Here is a 20,991-nt window from a genome sequence, read left to right as displayed (position 1 = left end):
TGCAAGTTCATGAGGGGAAGAGACAGAAGGCTAGTGCGCAAGTATGAGGGACCGGTAAGCATTCTGAAGAGAATTGGCAAGTGTGCTTACAAGATAGATTCTCCATCTTGGTTGAAAGTGCATCCGGTTTTCCATGTGAGTTATTTGAAGCCTTACTATCCAGACAAGGAAGATCCAACCCGAAATGAGCAGAAACGCCAAACCATCACAGCCAAAGCAGGGAAAAGGTCTATTGAATCTATCTTGGCCGATCGGGTGAAAATGGTTTCCAAGAAGCAACAAAGGCAATACTTGGTGAAATGGAAAGGCCTTGGAGACGAAGAAATCAGCTGGGAACGGAAGGCGGACTTGTCGGCCTTTCAAGAAGAGATTGATGCTTATTGGGCCAAGTCGTCGAGGGCGTCGACCGTTCAAGTGGGGGAGACTGTCAAGGTGCGCCCATCAAAGGGTCAACACCTTGATGCCACACATATTTGTGCCCTTTGGAGAGCCAAAGACATGCCTAAGAAGTTGTTGGTGCAAGTCCAAAACATGCCATGAAGCAAGCTAGCCACCAAGTAGCAACTTTAGGCCAACTTTTAGAGGGTCAAATGTAATCTTTTTGTCTTGTAAATTTTTATGTAAATACCTTAGTAGTAAAGGTGTTTTGAGTCCAAGAGTTGTAATTTTTCTATTTTTTGTATTATTTTTAAATATCCATTATGACTCCTCAAACATAGTGGATGTTTCCTCGTGCCAGATAGAAAAGCGCTTAACAAGCTATTATAAGGAGGGGGTACCCAAGTGTTGAACCAAACCACTTGTGCCTTTAATGTACCCCAACCTTGTATATGGTAAGACAACTCTTGTAGCACTTTTGTGCATTGTTCAACTTTGTAATGCCTTTCTTTTGAGTAATGAAAAGTTCATTTCGCCTTTACATTGTGCATAGCCTTTCAATTGTTGTCACTTTAATTTTTGCTTGTTGATTGCTATATTGTGGCTTGTCTCCAATCTTGTGGCTCATCGACTGGATTAATATTGTGTTTGCTTGTCTTTGCAAACCTTTCGAGCATTCTTGGCGGGCTAGTGAAGAGTGTTAACTAGCGCCACACACACTTGCTTATCTTCAACAAGGCTTCCGCATTACCAGTGTGTGATACCTTGCCAAGGAGTGAAGTTGATCTAAAAACAGAACCATGTCACTTAGAACTAAAATAATTAGAAAAAGAATATCCACAGAACCATGTCAAATTTGCCTTCATTTTCTTTTGAATACTACAATAATAGATCCTAATGTTCAGAAAACCAAATTCAAGTATAAATTGAAACCAAAGAATACAAGTTCCGAGCAAAGAAATTGAAGAAACACAATCTCTCGAATCAATGTCATGCCTAAACAAACAAAAAATAATAAAAAAAAATCAAGTTCAAAGATTTATGTATCAAACTGAAAACAAAAAGGAATCTGAAATTTACAATAGATCTATGTGAATCACAACAAACAACAACAGATCTTCACAACTATAAATTTACAAGAAATAAACTAAAAACGAATGAATCGAAGACATAAAAGCATCATCGGTTTCGTACACATTTTAGCTCAAATGAATAATCGATTAATCGATCAAACCTGGATACTGAAATCGTTGTCGAGGAGTCTCTGAGATCAGGGATTGAAATCAACAAACCACCGAGAACAATGAAATTAGGGATTCGATCGCGAGAGAGAGGGATTGAAATCAACAAACCACTGAGAACAATGAAATTAGGGCTTCGATGGAGAGAGAGAGAGAGAGAGAGAGAGAGACAGTGGTGTGGAGAAGGAAATGAGATCCCGACTATTGAAGTTGAAAGAATGAAATTAAAATAAAATAATATATGAGTTGTGTTTATTGGGGACGAATCAAAATTGTTGCAAAAAGTCATTGACCTTTTGCAACCAAATAGTTTTGTCTTAAAAATATAATAATATGATTAAATTTTATTTTTTTAAAAAATTTTGTCATTTTGTCTCTAAAAGTATAACTTTTACAAACAAGTTATTTTTGTTCCTAAAAATTTGTCATTAAAACCTTAATTTCTTGTAGTGGTACTTAAGACTATTAATGTCTAATACAGAAAGGACAATTACATAGTTTGTAGTTGTATTATGCAAGTGGATTGAATACAATAATCAATTAAAAGCTCCCAATGAACCGCCTATATTGAAACAAATGAAATAGAAATATGTTCCAGTATTTGTATTCATCAGAATCACTAAGCCTGTTTGGATCATGGATTTGCGCAGGTATTCGGGAAGGAAAAAAAAAAAAGATCCCGGTTCTTACCTTATCAAGTGACTCAGCAAGCGCTCTCATGTCATAATTTGTATGTGCATAGGATACCAAATTCAGCCACACAACGCACGCAAAGAGCATTAATGTGACGCTAGATAGAACAGCAGAATCATACCTGCAAGATTTCAAACCACAGCCATGAACTCTTCAATGGCATCACATGAAGTAATGTGCCAGTTTTCTGGCTTGCTACAAACAATATATATTTTCTATTATTTCTAATTTCTCATTCTTTGTTGCACTCCCCTAGCACATCACCAATCTATTGGACAATAAAAGCCCAACAATCTATGCCCAAGATTTGTACGAAAAACCATCCATCCATCTGAGATGCCAAGACATTAACCAAAAAGGCTTGCATGAAGCCATTAAATCAAGCACAACTCATGGTTAAAGCTTCCATCAAAATTCTGCTATATATTGATTGTTTGCAAATTAGAAAGGAATGCTCATTCTTGCATTTAATTACATAAATCCTGCAATCTTTTGAGGAAAATGATATCCTTACAAAATTTTCAAGAGGAATCTTGTGGTAGCATTTTGGAAAATATGTCACTTTGATGGGTCTTTTGTTTAAAATGATAAAATTAAGACTTACCACATCATTCTATATTAATTTTACATGCAAAATTTTGGTTTGCATATCACTACTCATCTTTTTAAGTCAAACAAATAACAGAGTTCAACTAGAATTTACTGACAAACATTCTTGGGTGAGAGTGACGAAAGACAAAGAATAGCATTGAACCGATTCACAGTGATTTTGGCTCTCCCCATCACTGGCGAAACACTTTTTTCATTGGCCTATGGCATGGAGGCAGTAATCCCACTGGAAGTAGGCCTCCCCACAATTAGAAGTGAAATTTTTTATCCCAACTTGAATGGTGAGGCAATAGCCCTAGAACTCGACCTTGCAGAAGAAAGAAGAGAAAGGGCATTGGTGCACATTGCTTCTTATTAACAAGAGTTGTCTAGAAAATACAACAAAACAGTGCATCCAAGGCAATTCAAGATTGGAGATTGGGTACTACGCAAAGTAATGGGCAATCTTTGGTACCTGGAGATGGCAAGTTAGGGCCTAACTGGGAGGGACCATACAAAGTGATTAGTTTAGTAGGAAAATGGGCATATTGCTTAGAAGATATGGACAACAAAGCAATTCCTAGGCCACGGAACACGGCCAATCTCAAAGTATTTTATTTCTAGCTTTTCCTTAAAACACTTGTGATTTTTTCTTTTTTAATAAAGCAAGTAGACTTTTTCCTGGTAAAATTCTTTCCTCTGTTTGTAAAAGTCGTTCATATTTATTTTTGACTGGAGGCAATCACTAAAGTCGGCAGGATTGACCGACACTTGGTTCTTCAGCCGATATGAGAATCTAGGCTCAAGAAGGTTGACAGGTTTGACCAACAAAAATTCTTCATTCTTAGCCGAGATAAGGATCTAGGCTCAGGAGCAGGTTTGACCAACACTTTGTTCCTCAGCAGAGATAAGGATCTAGGCTCAAAAAGGTTGGCAGGTTTGACCAACACTTTGTTCCTCAGCCGAGATAAAGATCTAGGCTCAAGAAAGTTGGTAGGTTTGACCAACACTTTGTTTTTCAGCCAAATAAGGATCTAGGCTCAAGAACAAATGGCAGGTTTGACCAACACTTGGTTCTTCAGCCGAGATAAAGATCTAGGCTCAAGAAAGTTGGCAAGTTTGACCAACACTTTGTTCTTCAGCCGAGATAAAGATCTAGCCTCAAGAAGGTTGGCAAGTTGGACCAACAAGTTTTTCTTCAACCAAAATAGGGATCTAGGCTCAAGAAGGTTGACAGGTTTGACCAACACAAATTTCTTCCATAGCCGAGATAAGGATCTAGGCTCAGAAAGGTTGGCAGGTTGACTAAGCACTCAGTTCGTCTTCCAACCGAGATAATTGGAAGTGGTTATCTCTGTTACAATAGTATTGCATTTTTTCCAAGTTATTTTTCCGCCAAGATTAATATTTTGGCCAAAAGAAAGGAAGGATAAGGCCGAGTTAGCTAGGCCTACTATTCTAGCAGTAAGTGATATACTGAAGCATGAAAAAGCTATGACCGAACAAAATGATGGCAAAAGAATTCAAACCAAAAGATACTTCTATTCTTTAGAAATCCAGTACAGAAGGAGCGGCTTGTAGCCCGGTTACATTTTCGTTAAAAGTAAAATACAGAACCAAGACTTAGGCAAAAAAATCGTCAAGGTCGGTGTCCAGGTCAGCCCGGACCTCCCTACTGGGTAGCCTGGTTTCGGTAGCTATTTCCTGGGGAAGGTCGGTCAAGGGCACATTTTCAACCGGGCATGGCACAGGCTGGCTAAGAGGATCCACCCAAGCTAGCTGAAGACCGGGGTCAGTGTTGGCCGATGGAGCAATATTTGGATCAGCGATTTCTTCCTCCTCTGTTGAACCACAGCAACGTAGCCCGTCATATAGCTCGGTATAAAGTAAGGGACAGGGTTGAGAAAAACTGCAGAATCTGGCCCCTGACCGAGCTTAGCAGCGGTAGCTTTCCACCCACACTTGAAAAATATGTCTTTGAAAGCCTCACATTGCTAGACGTAAAGCTCCTCGCCTTCCTTGAAGCCACGATCTTTAGCATCCTCCATTTGCTTCCACAGTGCTTTTATTTCGGCATTCTTTTTCTTCTTGAGTTTGGCCAGTTCTCGAAGATAGCGATCCTTCTTTTCAGCCAGAGCTTTGTTCTTATCTGCCTCAACAATAGAAACCTGCTCAGCCAATTGGTCCGGGTCAGCTTCCAGCTCGGCGAGCTTTGCTCGTAATTCTTTAAGCTCGACTTCTTTGGCCTTGTCATCAGCAATAGCCGCCTTGGCTATTCTTTTTAATTCGAGCACGCGCTCGTGTGCGATCTAATTCTTTTGCACGGCCTGCAGAACATTTACATTTAGACATACCACGCAAGAAGTTAAGAGGCAAATTCAGAACATAGATGGAAGTCAATGTACCAGAATTAGCGATTTGTTGGCCGATCGTACGGCCTTCAGCTCGGTTAGATGGGCGTGGTGCTCCATGCCAGCTGGAAGGCAGACACTTTTTGCCAAGTTAAACGCCAGAAGATGGTCCTTTTCGGCACAAACGAAATCAGACGCAGTCACGGCTCGGCCCTTAAAGGACACAACAGGTGCCCACGTGGGAAGAGGAGATGGGGTAGCTCGGTGTCTGCCTATGGTTGTTTCAGGGAGTACGGTCTCAGGCTGCTCGGTTTCTTCTTCATCTACCAAACGTTGTGTTTGGCCAGCCGAGGTACGTGGTCTCGTATTAGGCCGAGATGACGAGGTTCTTGCAGTTAGAAGGGCGACCACGGCTTCATGAGTGTTACCAGTTGGGGACAGCTCGGTCTGGACATCAACTGAGGAAGCAGTGGTCTGCTCGGTAATAAGGATGCGGATAGCTTGCTTCTTTGCCATCTCCTGTTCTTCAGTTAGAGGGATTAGGTTGATTTGGGGAAGAGTGGGGTCTGGCACGGGTGAAGGTTCTAGGAGGAAGTCGGTGACTCTGGTTTTCCTCTTTCCGCTGTACCGGTTAGCCGGCTCAAAATTTAGCAGCTCGACCCAATCTCGGTGGCGGTATCGGATGGCGGCGCGAAGGGCGTCTTAATTGGCGTAGGCGTAATACGATTTAAGTTGATTTAAATCTGCATCAACGAACACAGGGGTTAGTACGGTGGCTATTGGAAATAGTTAAAAAAAAAGAACCCAGATGTCCTTACCAGCTGCTCCCTTATTCCAGTTTATGTTATAGCCCGATATTTGGGCTTTCTAATCTTTAAAATTGCCAGAAACCCAGAAGAAATCGTCGTCGTTCAAGTCTTTGTCCGGTGTGTTTTTTATTATTTTTTCTCAGCCTCTCTCCTTACTCTGAGATAGTACACCCAACCATCGTCATTTTGGCCGAGCAAATATTGATGAAATAGATCGGCCAATCCGAGGTTGAGGCCGAGCTGGTGGTTTAGCTCGACGATGCCATTTATTATCCTGTAAGTGTTTATGGAGAGTTAGGTTGGGCACAATCTTGTTTGCCTAAGGAATTCGCATATGAGGGGTTGTACAGGAAACCGAAGGCCGGCTTCTACGATCAATATCACTGTAAAAGGAACGAAGCCCGATTTGCCCCGAGGTGTGGTTTTTATCTCGGCTAAGCAGAGGTGGACGTCATCAAGAATATGATAGTCCCTTCGGAATTCAGCCATGGCTCTAAGGGTGTGTTTGATTGGGGGGATAAGGGGGGGGGGGGGACTATCCACTATTTGGACTCCATGTCCGGCCTCCCTCCTTATCCGTCGTTTGATTTTTTTTTAGTCCGGCGGACTCCATGTCCGGCCGGACACCATGTCCCCCATATGGGGGACTATCCTGTCCTGGGGGGGGGGATTGTTTTGGGGGGACTAATCACTGTTTGGATTAGATGCGAAAATGACAATTTTGACCCTCTACTATTTAATTATGTATTATATTTAATAAAATTTAATAAAATTTAAATGTCTCAATTTAAAAATAAAATAATTTTATTTAACTTTTTATTAATGTTTTATTTATTTAATTTTTTAAAATAATTTTTTATAGATATTTTATTGATGTTTTATTTTAAAATTTTGTTTATGTTTTATTTAATTTCATTATTTAAATTTAATAGATGTTTTATTTAAACAATTAAATGTTTAATTTCAACAATAAATAATTTCATTTATTTAAATTATGTTTTATTTAAACATTTAAATATTTGTACATCAACATGTTTATTAAATTATTTCAACATCTGTACATCAACATGTATATTTATTTAACATCTATTAAATTATGTTTTAATACGTCAACATTTGATTACATCTACATTTGTTAATTGTTAATTACATCAACATTTGTTAATTGTTTAAACATAATCTGTACATCAATATTTATTTAATTGTTAATTGTTAATTGTTTAAACATAATCTGTACATCAAAATAATTTCAGTGTTAATTGTTTAAATAAAAATTTAAACATTTAACCATTAGTATGTTTAATTTCAACAATAAATTTTTATTTGTTTAAATAAAAATAATCTGTACCAGTCAATTTTTTATCAATATTAGTATGTTTAAATATCTTTAAACAAAATTTAACCATTAGTATGTTTAATGTTTACTAAAAATAATTAAAATATTAAAGATATGTTTAATATTGCTATTACTTAGTAAACAATTGAAAAAGGATAAAATAGTCTTTTGCTCATTTATCCTATCCAGTCCGTCCAACCAAACGTTGGATTCACTGAAAATAGTCCTATCCAGACATCTAATCCCATGAAAAAACAAACACAGGATACATATCCAATCCGACCAAATAGTCCGAGGGATTCACAGTCCCAGGACTCAAGTCCGATGGATTCTAATCCCCCCTTTTCCAGTCCATCCAATCAAACACACCCTAAGGGAGTCCACTAGAAACCGGTATTTTCCCATTTAACTTAAGAAGAAAAGTGTTAATGTGTTCACGGTGGCCTAGCTCGGCGCGGTTGAGGCTTTGGTTGGCTAAGTTGAGCAAAGCCGCCCAAGGGCAGAGTGCAAAGGTGTGCCTGGCCAACCTAGTCAAGTCTGCAAAATTGAAATAAAGAGTGTTATGCCCAGATAACTGGACCAGGCTAAGTAAATAGACGAAGTAAAAAAAAACCTAGCTCAGCTACATCTGGGCTATAGGCAGTTTTCAGTTCGGTCGTGAAAAAGGGCCAACTCAAGGTCTGTAATATGGTTGGTGATTAATGCGCAAGGTTATAGCGCGTTTCTAGTTTGGTTGTGTACAATCAAACAGGTCGCAAACAAGTTCCTAGTTCGGTTACAACACGATTTTGGATCAAATATCATATTTTTCAAAATCCAATTGGTGTGCCTTTAGGCTTGAGCATAAGGTTTTGGGTTTATGGTATTTGCGCAACACTCTAATGCATATAAACATGCATATATGGAGATTTAAGTGCTGAAAGTATAGAAATAAAAAAAAAAAGGAACATCAGAAAAAAGCATTAGCAACTTACGAGTGTGAAGACGTGAAAACAAAGTCCAACCAGCAAGAAGGCCAATAAAACATACACAGTAGTTACTTGGTTAGGGGTTGAAGCTTAGAAGGCGTGGATATGGAGCTCAGAATGCAGAGATTCTCTGAAGAACGAAGATGAATAGTAGAATGGTGACTGTTCGAAATGAAGGGATCGTATATATGTGAAAGACAAAACGGCAGGCCTTTTTCAAATTTTTTGAGTAATGTGAAGCGGCTGGCACGGTACAAGGAAGCTATCAATGTGTGACGCGTGTCCTGTTAAGGACGTGTTGATAGGCTTTTTTGAAACGACAGGTCGTGCGACCGGCGCGAGTTCAGGAAGCCGAACAAACTTCAGTCCGGCGGAAATCATTGTTTTATCTCGGCTAGAATCGTTATTTCAACGAGATAAGACTTGGGTAACTCTGCTAGAAGTTTATAATCCCAAACATACTTTGCAGATGGAATTAAGGGGCAATTGAGAGGGTAATTTATGTGAAAATTGGGCCGAGCTAAGTACAACTATTGAAAAGGACTGAGCTAGGTGCAATTTCCTGGATGTTGTGTTGTATTACGGGCTGAGGTAAAGAAGTTTGGTCCTTTAGCCCCACAGTTCAGTCAGAGGCAAGCTATTAGTGGCCTGGTCTGGTCGTCCTGAGCCGAGGTATTGTTGGAAGGAGGACCGAGGTATAAGATGGCTCTACAAGACGTCATCTAAATAGTAAAAACTTGCAGAGTAACCTGCAGTAGTGCCGAGCTATGTGAGCATGGTTAAGTCTGGCATAGGGCGTGACCGTGCTCTCTCGGTTGAGCTGTTACTAAACCGAGGTAAGGAGGTTTAAGCCATCTCACTTGGCTTGCAGTGAGTAGGTGTGCCGGGTATAATCTATAAAAGTTCATGACATGACCTATGTACAGGTATGACAATTCTTACTCACAAATACACAGAGCTTTTATGCCTATTGTCTATTTGCTGACTTAGACATCAGAGAGGTTTCCGACACACACTCGCTAGCTAGCTCACGTTTGTGTTTTCAGATAGTAAAGCGACAACGTTTGGAGGAGTGCAAACTTGATCAACAGGATTATACGAGAAGATTATTTCGTACTCGTACAGTATACATCAGTGTGATATATCATTTACACAAAACACATATTTTATCCATCAATTGGTAACATTTAAATTGTATCTAAATTTTAATATTCAAAATTTTTCACTGTAGCATTATTTTGTGAAATTGTGTTGTATTATGCAGACATAAATTGTTATATAGCATGTTAAGTGTCACTCTTTTTAGAGATCATATATTACATCAGTGATGATTGTTTAAAGAACCAAGAGTTCTATTTAACAAAACACAAATACTCAACCTGTAAGGTGTGAGATTATGACCATTTAAATTGATCTATTGGTAATAGAGTATAATATTTTGTTATGTTAGTTTTGTAAAATGAAATGATGGTGCATTAGCATAATAATCATACAAGAAAGGAGCATATTAAATAAATTTATAAAACAAAATTATAATAAACATTGCTTATTAAGAAATATATATATATATATATATATATCTTTTTTTGTCCGTCAGTAGGAGAGTAATTATAAATGAGATAAATATTACATTAAGAACAATTAAAAGCCAAAACAATTTCACCAAACCCAACAACCGCCACAATTCCTAACCCAAATTTAAGAAAATTAAAATAACAACATAAAAATAAAATAAATAAAAAAACTGAGTGTATGTGAATAACTATTAAGAAATATGATATGCTAGCACCTTCCTTTCTTTCTTTCTTTCTTTTGTGTCTGTGTAGTTAAATTTGTAAACCGAACATTTTCATTTTGCATTTAAAAAAACAAAAAAGTTTTAGTTTTATCTTGAGTATATTACACTTTCTGCTTCTATAATTTTAACCCAATTTCAGTTTGATCTATATTATTTTAGTTTTAACAATTTAGTCCCTATAATTTAAATTTGGTTTTAATTTTGTTCAAATTTCAGTTAATTTTTTCTACATATACATTTAAAGAGATTGACAAGTGTCCAAAAATCATTAATTTTAATCTTCAACTTAAATGAAAGAACCAAACTAAAACTAGAGTTAGGTATAGAAATCAAATTAACAAAAAAAAAATTAGCAGCCAAAACTAGCTATATAGCGACTAAAACATTGTTTTGTCGCAGAAAATAAATTTTTGGCGACCAAACTTTTCGTTGTCAAATGTCCGAAAGTAAATTTTTGCTTTTCATTCGGCGACTAAAAAAATTTTAGTAGCCAAAAATATACATTTTTTAGTCACCAATTGCGGCATTTTAGCGACTAAATTTTTTTTTAGTGGCCAATAATCAATATTTCCCGACTTAAAAAAATTAGTAGCTAAATATTGTACTTTTGCCGACTAAAAAAAATTTTGGTCACCAATTCCACAAGTTTTGACAACTAGATTTTTTTAAGTCGCCAAAAGTGCATTTTGTTGTAGTGATTGTTCAATTTGAAACAATAATAACTAAAGTAACATTTGAGTCAACTGCCGGTGTCAATTTTCTGAATAAGAAGCTATCTAAACAATATTCACAGGGTAGACATGGAGGATCTAACAGAAGCACAAAATTTCAATTGTCAATCAAATCAATTCTATTAAGGGCAGGTCGTATTGATGATCTAGAAAACTCGAAAGAAGCAACAAGCTTCAACACTCTCCAAGACAACAGGGCCAATTATTTGAGTATTTCAACTCTATTTCCGCATCCATCTTCCTTGAGTTCGTCTTGGACAAGTGTTTCACTAGTTACATTTATTAGTTGTGACTTGTATTGTTGTCATATGAACTTCTTACCCCAAGTCCAAGTTGGTAGAAATCTTTTTGTTTATTGTTATTTCTATTTTTAATTATTTAGTTCTTTTTTGCAGGATCCATATTATCAGCAGTGTTACATTCCATCAAAATTTTCAAAAGAGTGGCTAACAGCACCAACAGTTTACTTTCAGTGTAAAAGGGGAGAACAAGATTGTTTTGCCAGATGTAAAGAAAACTCGAGTCTCGGATTGTGTGCTGATGTGTGTAATTTACGCATATAGAGGTGTTGAATGATAGTTGAAAGTGAATTTCACTAAGCAATATACCTTTATTACAGACAGAAGGGGATGGCATCAATTACAGAAACTGAATTGGAAATCGACGACACTGATGAATAGCAGTCGGAGAATCTCAGGCAGGTCCCTGTTGTTCACCATAGGTTTCTGGGTTGTCCTTCAACAAGCAAGGCCAGTGACCAAAGATGTTTTCACAGAGCTTCATCTCATCCCAGTTGTAGCTATATGTGGTCTCGGCCCTAGCTGCGCCATAGTCATGACCATCTTCCTCAACCCAAGACCAAGGATTATAATCATAACCAGTCTGCAGCATTTCATTGTCATAACTGTCACAACCACCGTGATGTTCTTGAACTAGGTAAGGATCTTCTACCTTCTCAAACCCACTGCCATACGAATTGCCGAAAGCATCAATACTGTAGCCATGAAAGAATTGATTCTCTCCCCAACAACCATCAAAGAATGACTCGTACGGTCCCAGCCAGCTGCTGGTGCCACCATAATTAAGCAGTTTTTCTCCCTCATAAGCCTGATCAGTCAGTAAATATTCATTGATGCCTCTTCTGGTATGATAAAACTCTCCTTCCTCATCAGGCAAAGAAACAAGATCCGGAACGAGTAAACTGAGGCAAGCGGGAGGGGGCTCTGCATAGGTGCTAGCATTATCATAATCACGACTATATGAAGTGAGATAGTACTCGGCAAATTTGGGCAAGTTGAACTCATAAATATATGAAGACATTACGGATCAAAAGTTGAGCTCGGTGTTAGACTCTTTGTCACCGGTACTGCAACTTCCATAAAAATACTGGTATTGTTGAGTGGAGGGAAAAAGAGAAAGGAATGACCAATGTTTTGTACTAATGGATCATTTAGTCAGTACAATGTACCATTGTGTATGTAGTAATTTGAGATCAAATCAATCTTTTGAGTGTCTATCAAATACCAAAGATGTGCTATTATTTCAGCTATCTAGAGGTCTTTCTTGAACAGAATCTCTTTTTTGGGATGAAAAAGGTGAGAAAAAGAATGGGCATCTTAGGCCACAGCAAGTGGCCCAAATAGTTGGGCAGAGCATCTTGTCTGGTTTTTCCATCTCTACAGAAAACACCGAAAGGAAGGTGGCCCTTCCCCCATTTGGTGCGCACCATAACCCTGTACGCACTGCCATCAAGTGTCCACCGCCAAAGCCAAGCGGAGCACTGCAGTTTGTTGTGATGGGCGGACCACCACCTTTATGGCCTGGATGCAATGTGCTCCAAGATAGTGTTGCTACCTACCAAAATTCTTTTGGACCCTTCGCCTCGAGATTTTTATTTTTTTATTTTTTTTTTAGCAATTCTACTTACACCACAAAACTATCTCCTTACACCCTTAAAAAATTAAAATTTTATTTTAATTTTTTACAATTTTTATAATACTATTTCTACCCTCATCCCTACCATTCACCCTTGTCCTTACACCCAGACCTTTCAAACCCTAGTTTCTTCACCTCCACTCCATCATCACCACCTCCACCAAAGCAGCAAAGCAAAACATCACCCCTGTTTATCAAGATCCACAACAACCTCAACTCCACTAACAAGCAACACTCAATGATGGAGGCTTTGCTACAAAATATTTATAATAGGCTGCAAATGGACCCGCTTTAGCCCATATAGAGCACGCCAAAGGCGACAAACCTGTCCAAAGGAATGGGGAAGGCCAGGGGGAGGAGGCATGTAAACCTCCTCGGTGAGATAGCCATTTAGAAAAGCATTCTTAACATCCATCTGATAAAGAGGCCAAGAACGAACAGTAGTCATCTTGGCAAAAAGAGCAAAAGTCTCCTCATAATCAATACCATACTTCTGTAAGAAACCTTTTGTAACCAGACGAGCTTTGTAGCGCTTAATAGAACCTAATGAGTATTGACTTTGTAGACCCATTTGCAACCAACCAGATTCTTACCATCAAGAAAAGGAACTAACTCCCAAGTACTAGTTTTCCGTAAAGTAGACAACTCATCCTCCATAGCTTGAATCCAATGGGAATCCTGACAGGCCTCCTTGTAAGACTGAGGTTCTGAAAAAGAATGCAGAACAAACAAAAAAGTATGATAGGAAGCAGAAAAACATGTATTAAACCAACCCAACCTGTTTGGAGGATGACATGCACGAGTAGGATAGCGGTGTGCAGCAGGATCAGAGGCGTTAGAAGCAAGAGGATCGGCAGTAGGAGCAGAGACAACCGGTGGAGAGAGAGCTTGGTGAGCAAATAACCCAACAACGGAGGAGGAGAATGAGGAGAAAGAGCAGGCTGGGGAGACGGAGGAGAAAAGGGAGTAGGGTCATGGAGAACAGTAGAGATGTACTCATAAGGAGGGACCTTAGAAGGAAATGGATCAGTATGAACCAAATCCTTTTTGGAAACTGGAGCAGTGGTAGGAGGAAGCTGAAAGTAAGGCAGACGTTTGAGAAAAGAAACATGATGGGAGACGTAAAAACAATGAGAAATAGGGTCATAACACCGATAGCCTTTTTGAGTAAGACTATAACCTAAAAAGACACATAGGATAGACCGGGGACTAAGTTTGGTCTGATCTTTACGGGGAAGAAGGACAAAACAAGCAGACCTAAACACACGAAGAAGGGAGTAATTGGAGAGTTGAGAGAACAGAGCCTCATAAGGAGACCGACCAGAAAGAAAGGGAGTAGACATGCGGTTAAGAAGCAAAACAGCAGTAAGAATTGTCTCGCCCCAAAACGAAGCTGGAAGTGAGGCAAAGAGAAGAAGAGACCTAGCTGTCTCAAGGAGATGGCGGTATTTACGCACGGCTCAACCATTTTGGGCAAGTGTATCAGTACAAGAAGTTTGGTGAATGGTTCCCAAATTGGCCAAATACTCACAGAACTCAGTTTTAAACTATTCCCCACCCAAGTCAGATCGTAACAATTTAATGGTCGCCCCAAACTATGTAGTGATCATAAATTGAAATGTACAATACATTTGGTAGAAATCAGATTTATGAGTCATAAGATAAATCCATATATAACGGGTGCAATCATCAACAAAAGACACATAGTATGCGCAACCCCCTTTAGTGAGAGCAGGAGAGGGTCCCCAGACATCAGTATGCACAAGAGAAAATGGAGAAATAGAAACTGAAGTAATTTTATTAAAAGGTAAAACTGACATTTTGGGAAGTTTACAACCCGACATTCATCAATTTGACTAAGAGAAAGTTTACCCAATAATCCTGACTGAGCTAAAGCCTGTAAGCAGTCAACAGACAAATGACCTAAGTGAGAATGCCATAAGTAAAACTGACTCGACTGGGAATCTAACTGAAATGAGGAAAAAGCAACTAGAGAGGTGGATAGGGGGAGATGCAAGCTTTCTACCACATAGAGATCTCTAACTCTACGGTAGGTCCCAATCTGCTTCTTGGACACCCGATCCTGCACACAACAGACAGAAAAGGAAAAGATAATATCAAAACCAGAAGTATCAAGTTGACTGATAGATAATAAACTGACAGATAGTCGAGGAACATACAGAATAGAAGGAATAGTAACAACAGACATGGCAGAGGGTAAGATAGACCCAACAGATAGAACAGGCATACCAGACCCATTAGCAATATTAACAATAATAGTGGAGGGAGGGGGGATACAATTTTGAAGTAAGGAAAGGTGAGGAGTCATATGATGAGAGGTACGAGAGTCCAAAAGCCAGACAGAAGAGGAGATAAATAGAGAGGACCCAAACAAACCTGAATGAAGAGGTGACAGCAGAGACAGATGAGGATGGTTCGGAGGTGGACAGAAGATGCTAAAGTTGAGCCATCTGGGCATGCAAGGAAGCCAAGTCAGGATCATAAAAGGGTAGCAGATGCAGTATAAGCAGTAGGAGGGCGAAACTGTGTCTGAGGCGGCAAAGGAGACTGACGTCCCTTCTTGGGAAAGTTGTACTTCCAATGGCCCTTCTAATGGCAAAAAGTACACTCATCAGAGGCTAGTGGCCCCTTCTAATGGCTTGTGTTTTGGTGTCCGTCATTGTAATAAACCAAAGATTTACAGGTTGAAATATAATAAAGAACAACAACTGAGTGGGCCAAATTGTAAATAAGAGTTTTTGATCGAAACAAAAGTAGTGAGGGCACAGAGGGTCATAGTTACGAATAAAGAGAGACAGAAAGAGAAAGAACTAGGCAGACGATGCTGATGAAGACGACAAGAGCCAAGAAAGACACGATGATCGATCGCAACTATCAGCAGATGGGTCACGACAAGGAGTCGCCCTTGAACCGAGAGGCAGAGAGCTTGAGGTCGACTTTGAGCAGTCTGTGAACTAGACGAAGAGAGCTCTAGGTCGACGCGCGAGAGGCAGAGAGCTCATAGTCGACTTTGAGCAGTCTACGAACCAGACGAAGAGAGCTCTGGGTCAACTCGCAGCAGATGGATCGCAACGAAGAGAGCCGATTGCGAATCGGACTTTGAGCTAAGGTTTCACACCAAGCGCTGATACCATATAAGTAATTCTGAAAGTTCTGTATATTCAACTTGTGTCTCAATTACATTAAGACTAGTTTATATAACCCTAACGACTAACCAAAAAGGACATACAAGAATGGGACCAAAAAAGGAAATACAACAATGTCATCGCAACCTTGCCTAACATATACGATTATATTCTCACAGTTTTGGCTCTCGAGGTTCAACTGGTTCTATGACTTGTCATCATTGTGGTGCATCTTGGCATCTTAAGGCTCGTTGTTTCAAACTTCATCCTGAGTTGAAGCAATGATTTTGGAATTTCAGATCATATTCCAAGAAATCAAACAAAAAGTTACCTTATAGTCAAATGTCCTCTAAGGAAATTCAAAATTTAATTTCAAAGTGAAAGACTCGGTCATTATCTCCTTATCTAACATTTTTCCATTAAATCAAATTCCCACGAAAGTCAAAATCCTAAAGATTACTATCTAATCAAAAACTTTTCATAATTTCTAAAATTCTACACGGGTTTTCTTTCAAAATTCTTCCCCACCAAGGAGCTTTGGATTTTATTCCAAGTATCTAATCAAACAATTGTCCACTTAGCCAAATATCTTTTAGTGGATTTGGAATTTTATTCAAAATTGAAGATTTGGTCACCAATTTCCCATCTAGCATTTTTCATAAAAGTTAAAATTCCCCCTAAAGTTAATGACTTAAAAGATTTTCATTCAATCAAACACCTTCCATAACCTCCAAGGCTCTACTTAAGTTGGAAAGTTTCTTTTTTTTAGAAGTGATTCTTTAATCACATGTTTTCTTGGGGATTTAAATTTTAGAAAGGCAATCATTCTTCTTCTTTTTTTTTTTTTTTTTTTTTTTTGATCACTAAGGTAAGAACCCAAATTCAACTCAAATTCTTTAAAATTGGGAACCACACCCCTAATTTACTACTGATTACCCAAATTATGATCAAAATATGAATCGCGGCCTAAATTGAACCCCCAAATCTTTGTAATTGGATCACTGCCCCAAATAACTCGGAATCCACAAAATCAAATCACTGCTATATCAGACTACCCAAATTTTGGGAATGAAATCACTGTTTTTCTGATTGTTGATCCCAGAAATTAAATCAAACCATTTTCACAATATCACATAAGCACATAATTTGCATTCATGCCTATTGGAAGGTAGGGTTGCCCTGTCCTAATTTAGAAATGGGATCAAAGTTTCACTAAATCATTCAAAGAGGCAATAATACAATCCAAGAAAGGAGAGTATCCTGCCCTAGTTTGGAAGGTGCTAATGCTCTCTATATGCAAAAAGTAAGTTTGGCCACAAAAGGGTATATCAGTTATTACAATCAATATACCTCTCATTCCACAAGGGAATGATCAAACAGTACTAAAACAATAATCTGATGCTTGCCTTAATGACATAACATAGCCTGCGAATAGTATCCGGGATATTATGCAACAAACATGACCATAGGGCAAATTTCAACTGGTATTTTTTTCAAAATAAACTCCCTTTTTTTTATTTAAATTTTCAAAGTATTCCTTTCTTTTTTATTTTATTTTTTTTGAAGTTTAGAGGAGTAAGGATTTTATTCTAAGGAATCAAGCAAACAATCATCCTTTAGCCAAATATCTTATAGAGGAACCAAAATTTTATTCAAAAATGAGAGACTTGGTCATCACTTCCTTGTCTAACATTTGTCCATAAAATTAAGGTTCCCCCAAAGTCATTATCCAGTGATTTTTACTTGATGAAAAGAGCTTTTCCATAATTTCCGAACTCTACTCAAATTTTATTTTCAAAAAATTCCCAAAGGAATTTAAAATCTTATTCGAAGAAACCAACCAAAAAGGTACCATAGAGTCAAATGTCTTCTAAGGAAATTCAAAATTTCAATTCAAAGCGAAAGATTCGGTCATTACTTCCTTGGCGTAATCAAAAACTTTTCTTAATTTAAAAAATTCTACTTGGGTTTTCTTTCAAAATTCTTTCCTCCCAAGGAGCTCCGGAATTTATTCCATGTCTCTAATCAAACAATTGTCTACTTAGTCAATTATCTTTTGGGGGAATTGGAATTTTATTCAAAATTGAAGATTTGGACACCACTTCCTTCTCTACCATTTTTCATAAAAGTTGAAATTCCCCCTAAAGTCAATACCTTAAAGATTCTTATTCAATCAAACACCTTCCATAACCTCCAAGGCTCTACTTAAGTCGGAAAGTTTCTTTTTCTTAGAAGTTATTCCTTAATCACATGTTTTATTGGGGATTTCAATTTTAAAAAGGCAAAAATACTTCTTTTTTGATCACTTAGGAAAGAATCCAAATTCAAACTCAAATTTTTTAAATTAGGAAACAACCCCCCTAATTTACTGCTGATTACTCAAATCATTATCAAAATACAAATCACTGCCTAAATTGAACCCCCAAATCTTTGTAATTGGATCATTGCCTCAAATAACTCGGACAGCAACAGAATCAAATCACTGCCATATCAGACTCCCCAGATTTTGGGAAAGAAATCACTGCCTTTCTGATTGTTGATCTCTGGAATCAAATCAGATCAGTTTCAAAATATCACATAAACACATAATTTAAATCAATGCCTATCAGGGGGTAGGGTTGCCCTGCCCTAACTTAGAAATGAGATCTATGATTCACTAAATCATTCAAAGAGGCAATAATACGATCCTAGAAAGGAGGGTATCCTGCCTTAGTTTGGAATGTGCTAATGCTCTCTACATGCAAAAGTTAAGTTTGGTAACAACAAGGTACATCAGCTATTACTATCGATATACCACTCCTTCCACAAGGGAATGATCAAACAGTACTAGCAGCACAATCTGATGCTAGTCATGTTGGCATAACATAACCCACGAACAGTGTCTGGGATATTATGCAGCTAGTGGGAGGATAGGCGAGTGGACCAAGTCAGTTTTGTTTAACAATTACCGTCGGATCTCAAAGTCATCATCATCACCCATTGGGTTATAGTTGCCCAACCAAGGCAATTTTGACGAATTTTAATGATTCTTACCAGAGTGATCAATCCAAACAATTGTCTTTACATTACTTATTGTTTCCCGAAATGTGCCCCAATTTATTTTCAAAACTGCGCGATCAAATTTCAACTTGAATTTTTTTCCAAAATCCTTTTTCAAAATAAAGTGCCTTTTTTTATTTAAATTTTCAAAGTTTTCCTTTAGTCTTTTTTTTTTCAAATGTTTTGAGCAGTTTGGATTTTATTCCAACGAATCAATCAAACAATCATCCTTTAGACTAATATCGCATACAAGAACCACAATTTTATTCAAAACGAGGGACTTGGTCATCACTTCCTTGTCTCACATTTCTCTATAAAATTAAGGTTCCCTAAAAGGCAGTGGCCCAAGGAATTTTGCTCGATGAAAAGAAGTATCCATAATTTCCGAACTCTACTCAAATTTTATTTTCAAAACATTTCAAAGGAATTTAAGATCTTATTCGAAAAAATCAATCAAACAGTTATCTTATAGTCAAATGTCTTCTAAGGAAATTCAAAATTTCATTTCAAAGTAAAAGACTCGGTCATTACCTCCTCATCTAACACTTTTCCATAAAATCAAATTCCCTCTGAAGTAAAAAAACCTAAAGATTTCTATCTAATCAAAAACTTTTCGTAATTTCAAAAATTCTACTCGGGCACTCTTTCAAAATTGTTTCCTCCCAAGGAGCATCGGATTTTATTCCAACTATCTAATCAAACACTTGTCTCCTTAGTCAATTGTCATTTGCGGGATTTGGAGATCTATTCAAAATGGAAGATTTGATCGCCACGTCCTTATCTACAATTTTTCCTAAAAGTTGAAATTTCCCCTAAAGTCAATGACATGAAAATTCTTATTCAATCCAACACCTTCCATAACCTCCAAGGCTTTACTTAAGTCGGAAAGTTTCTTTTTCTTAGAAGTTATTCCATAATCACATGTTTTATTGGGGATTTCAATTTTGAAAATGCAAAAATTCTTCTTTTTTGATCCCTAAGGTAGGAATCCAAATTCAAACTCAAATTTTTAAAATTGGGAAACAACCTCCCTAATTTACTGTTGATTTCTAAAATCATTACCAAAATACGAATCACTGCCTAAATTGAACCCCCAAATCTTTGTAATCGGATCATTTCCCCAAATAACTCGGACTGCAACAAAATCAAATCACTGCCATATCAGACTCCCAGATTTTGGGAAAGAAATCACTGCCTTTTTGATTTTTGATCTCTGGAATCAAATCAGATCAGTTTCAAAATATCACATAAGCACATAATTTGCATCCATGCCTATCGGGGGGTAGGGTTGCACTACCCTAATTTAGAAATGAGATCTGCGATTCACTAAATCAATCAAAGATGCAATAATACGATCCTAGAAAGGAGGGTATCCTGCCCTAGTTTGGAAGGTGCTAATGCTCTGTACGGTCGAAAGGTAAGTTCGGTCATAAAAAGGTATATCAGCTATTACTATCAATATACCACTCCATCCACAAGGAAATGATCAAACAGTACTAGCAGCACAATCTGATGCTTGCCTTGTTGGCATAACATAACCCACGAACAGTGTCCGGGATATTATGCAGCAAGCCTGAGGATAGGTGAGTGGACCCAGTCAATTTTGTTTAACACAACGAATTTTAATGATTCCTACCAAAGTGATCAATCTAAACAATTGTCTTTTCATTATTTATTGTTTTCCGAAATGTGCCCTAATTTACTTTCAAAAGTGCGGAATCAAATTTCAACTTTAAATTTTTTTCAAAATCCTTTTTCAAAATAAAGTGCCTTTTTTTATTTAAATTTTCAAAGTTTTCCTTTCCTCTTTTTTTTCAAATGTTTTGAAGAGTTCACATTATATTCCAACGAATCAATCAAACAGTCATCCTTTAGCCAAATATCTTATACAAGAACCAAAATTTTAATCAAAATCTGTCATCACTTCCTTGTCTAACATTTCTCCATAAAATTAAGGTTCCCTCAAAGTCAATGGCCC

At 37.7% G+C, this 20,991-nt stretch overlaps 1 protein-coding gene and 1 long non-coding RNA gene across 41 annotated transcripts in view; both read right to left on the bottom strand.

The window, feature by feature from the left end:
• LOC114265942 (uncharacterized) overlaps window positions 1-20,991 on the bottom strand; it is a 63,696-nt gene that overhangs the window by 14,755 nt on the left and 27,950 nt on the right. For 25 of the 40 annotated variants that reach the window (XR_014363574.1, XR_014363575.1, XR_014363577.1 and 22 more), the window contains exon 4: window positions 1,143-1,164. The exons of 1 other annotated variant lie outside the window; for it this stretch is intronic. Coding sequence is in view for 14 of the 39 variants with exons in the window: in XM_082919303.1 (XP_082775429.1) it covers window positions 1,143-1,164 (22 nt within the window). In the remaining 25 variants the exon portion in view is untranslated. Of the gene's footprint in view, window positions 1-1,142; window positions 1,185-1,231; window positions 1,321-1,612; window positions 1,910-2,309; window positions 2,434-11,501; window positions 12,128-20,991 lie in introns of those variants that run through there. 14 more of the 40 variants (XR_014363578.1, XR_014363579.1, XR_014363582.1 and 11 more) reach the window with 8 other exon arrangements.
• LOC145822396 (uncharacterized) lies at window positions 4,421-5,994 on the bottom strand. Its single transcript, XR_014363584.1, has 2 exons — window positions 5,306-5,994; window positions 4,421-5,227 (listed from the first exon to the last, which is right to left on the bottom strand). It is a non-coding gene; the product is annotated as an uncharacterized LOC145822396 (long non-coding RNA).

This window comes from Camellia sinensis, chromosome 3, assembly GCF_055761805.1.
Source record: "Camellia sinensis isolate YWXY chromosome 3, ASM5576180v1, whole genome shotgun sequence".
Taxonomy (NCBI): Eukaryota; Viridiplantae; Streptophyta; class Magnoliopsida; order Ericales; family Theaceae; genus Camellia; species Camellia sinensis.
Note: the sequence above shows the minus strand (reverse complement) of the source record. Positions and strands in the feature narration are given on the sequence as shown.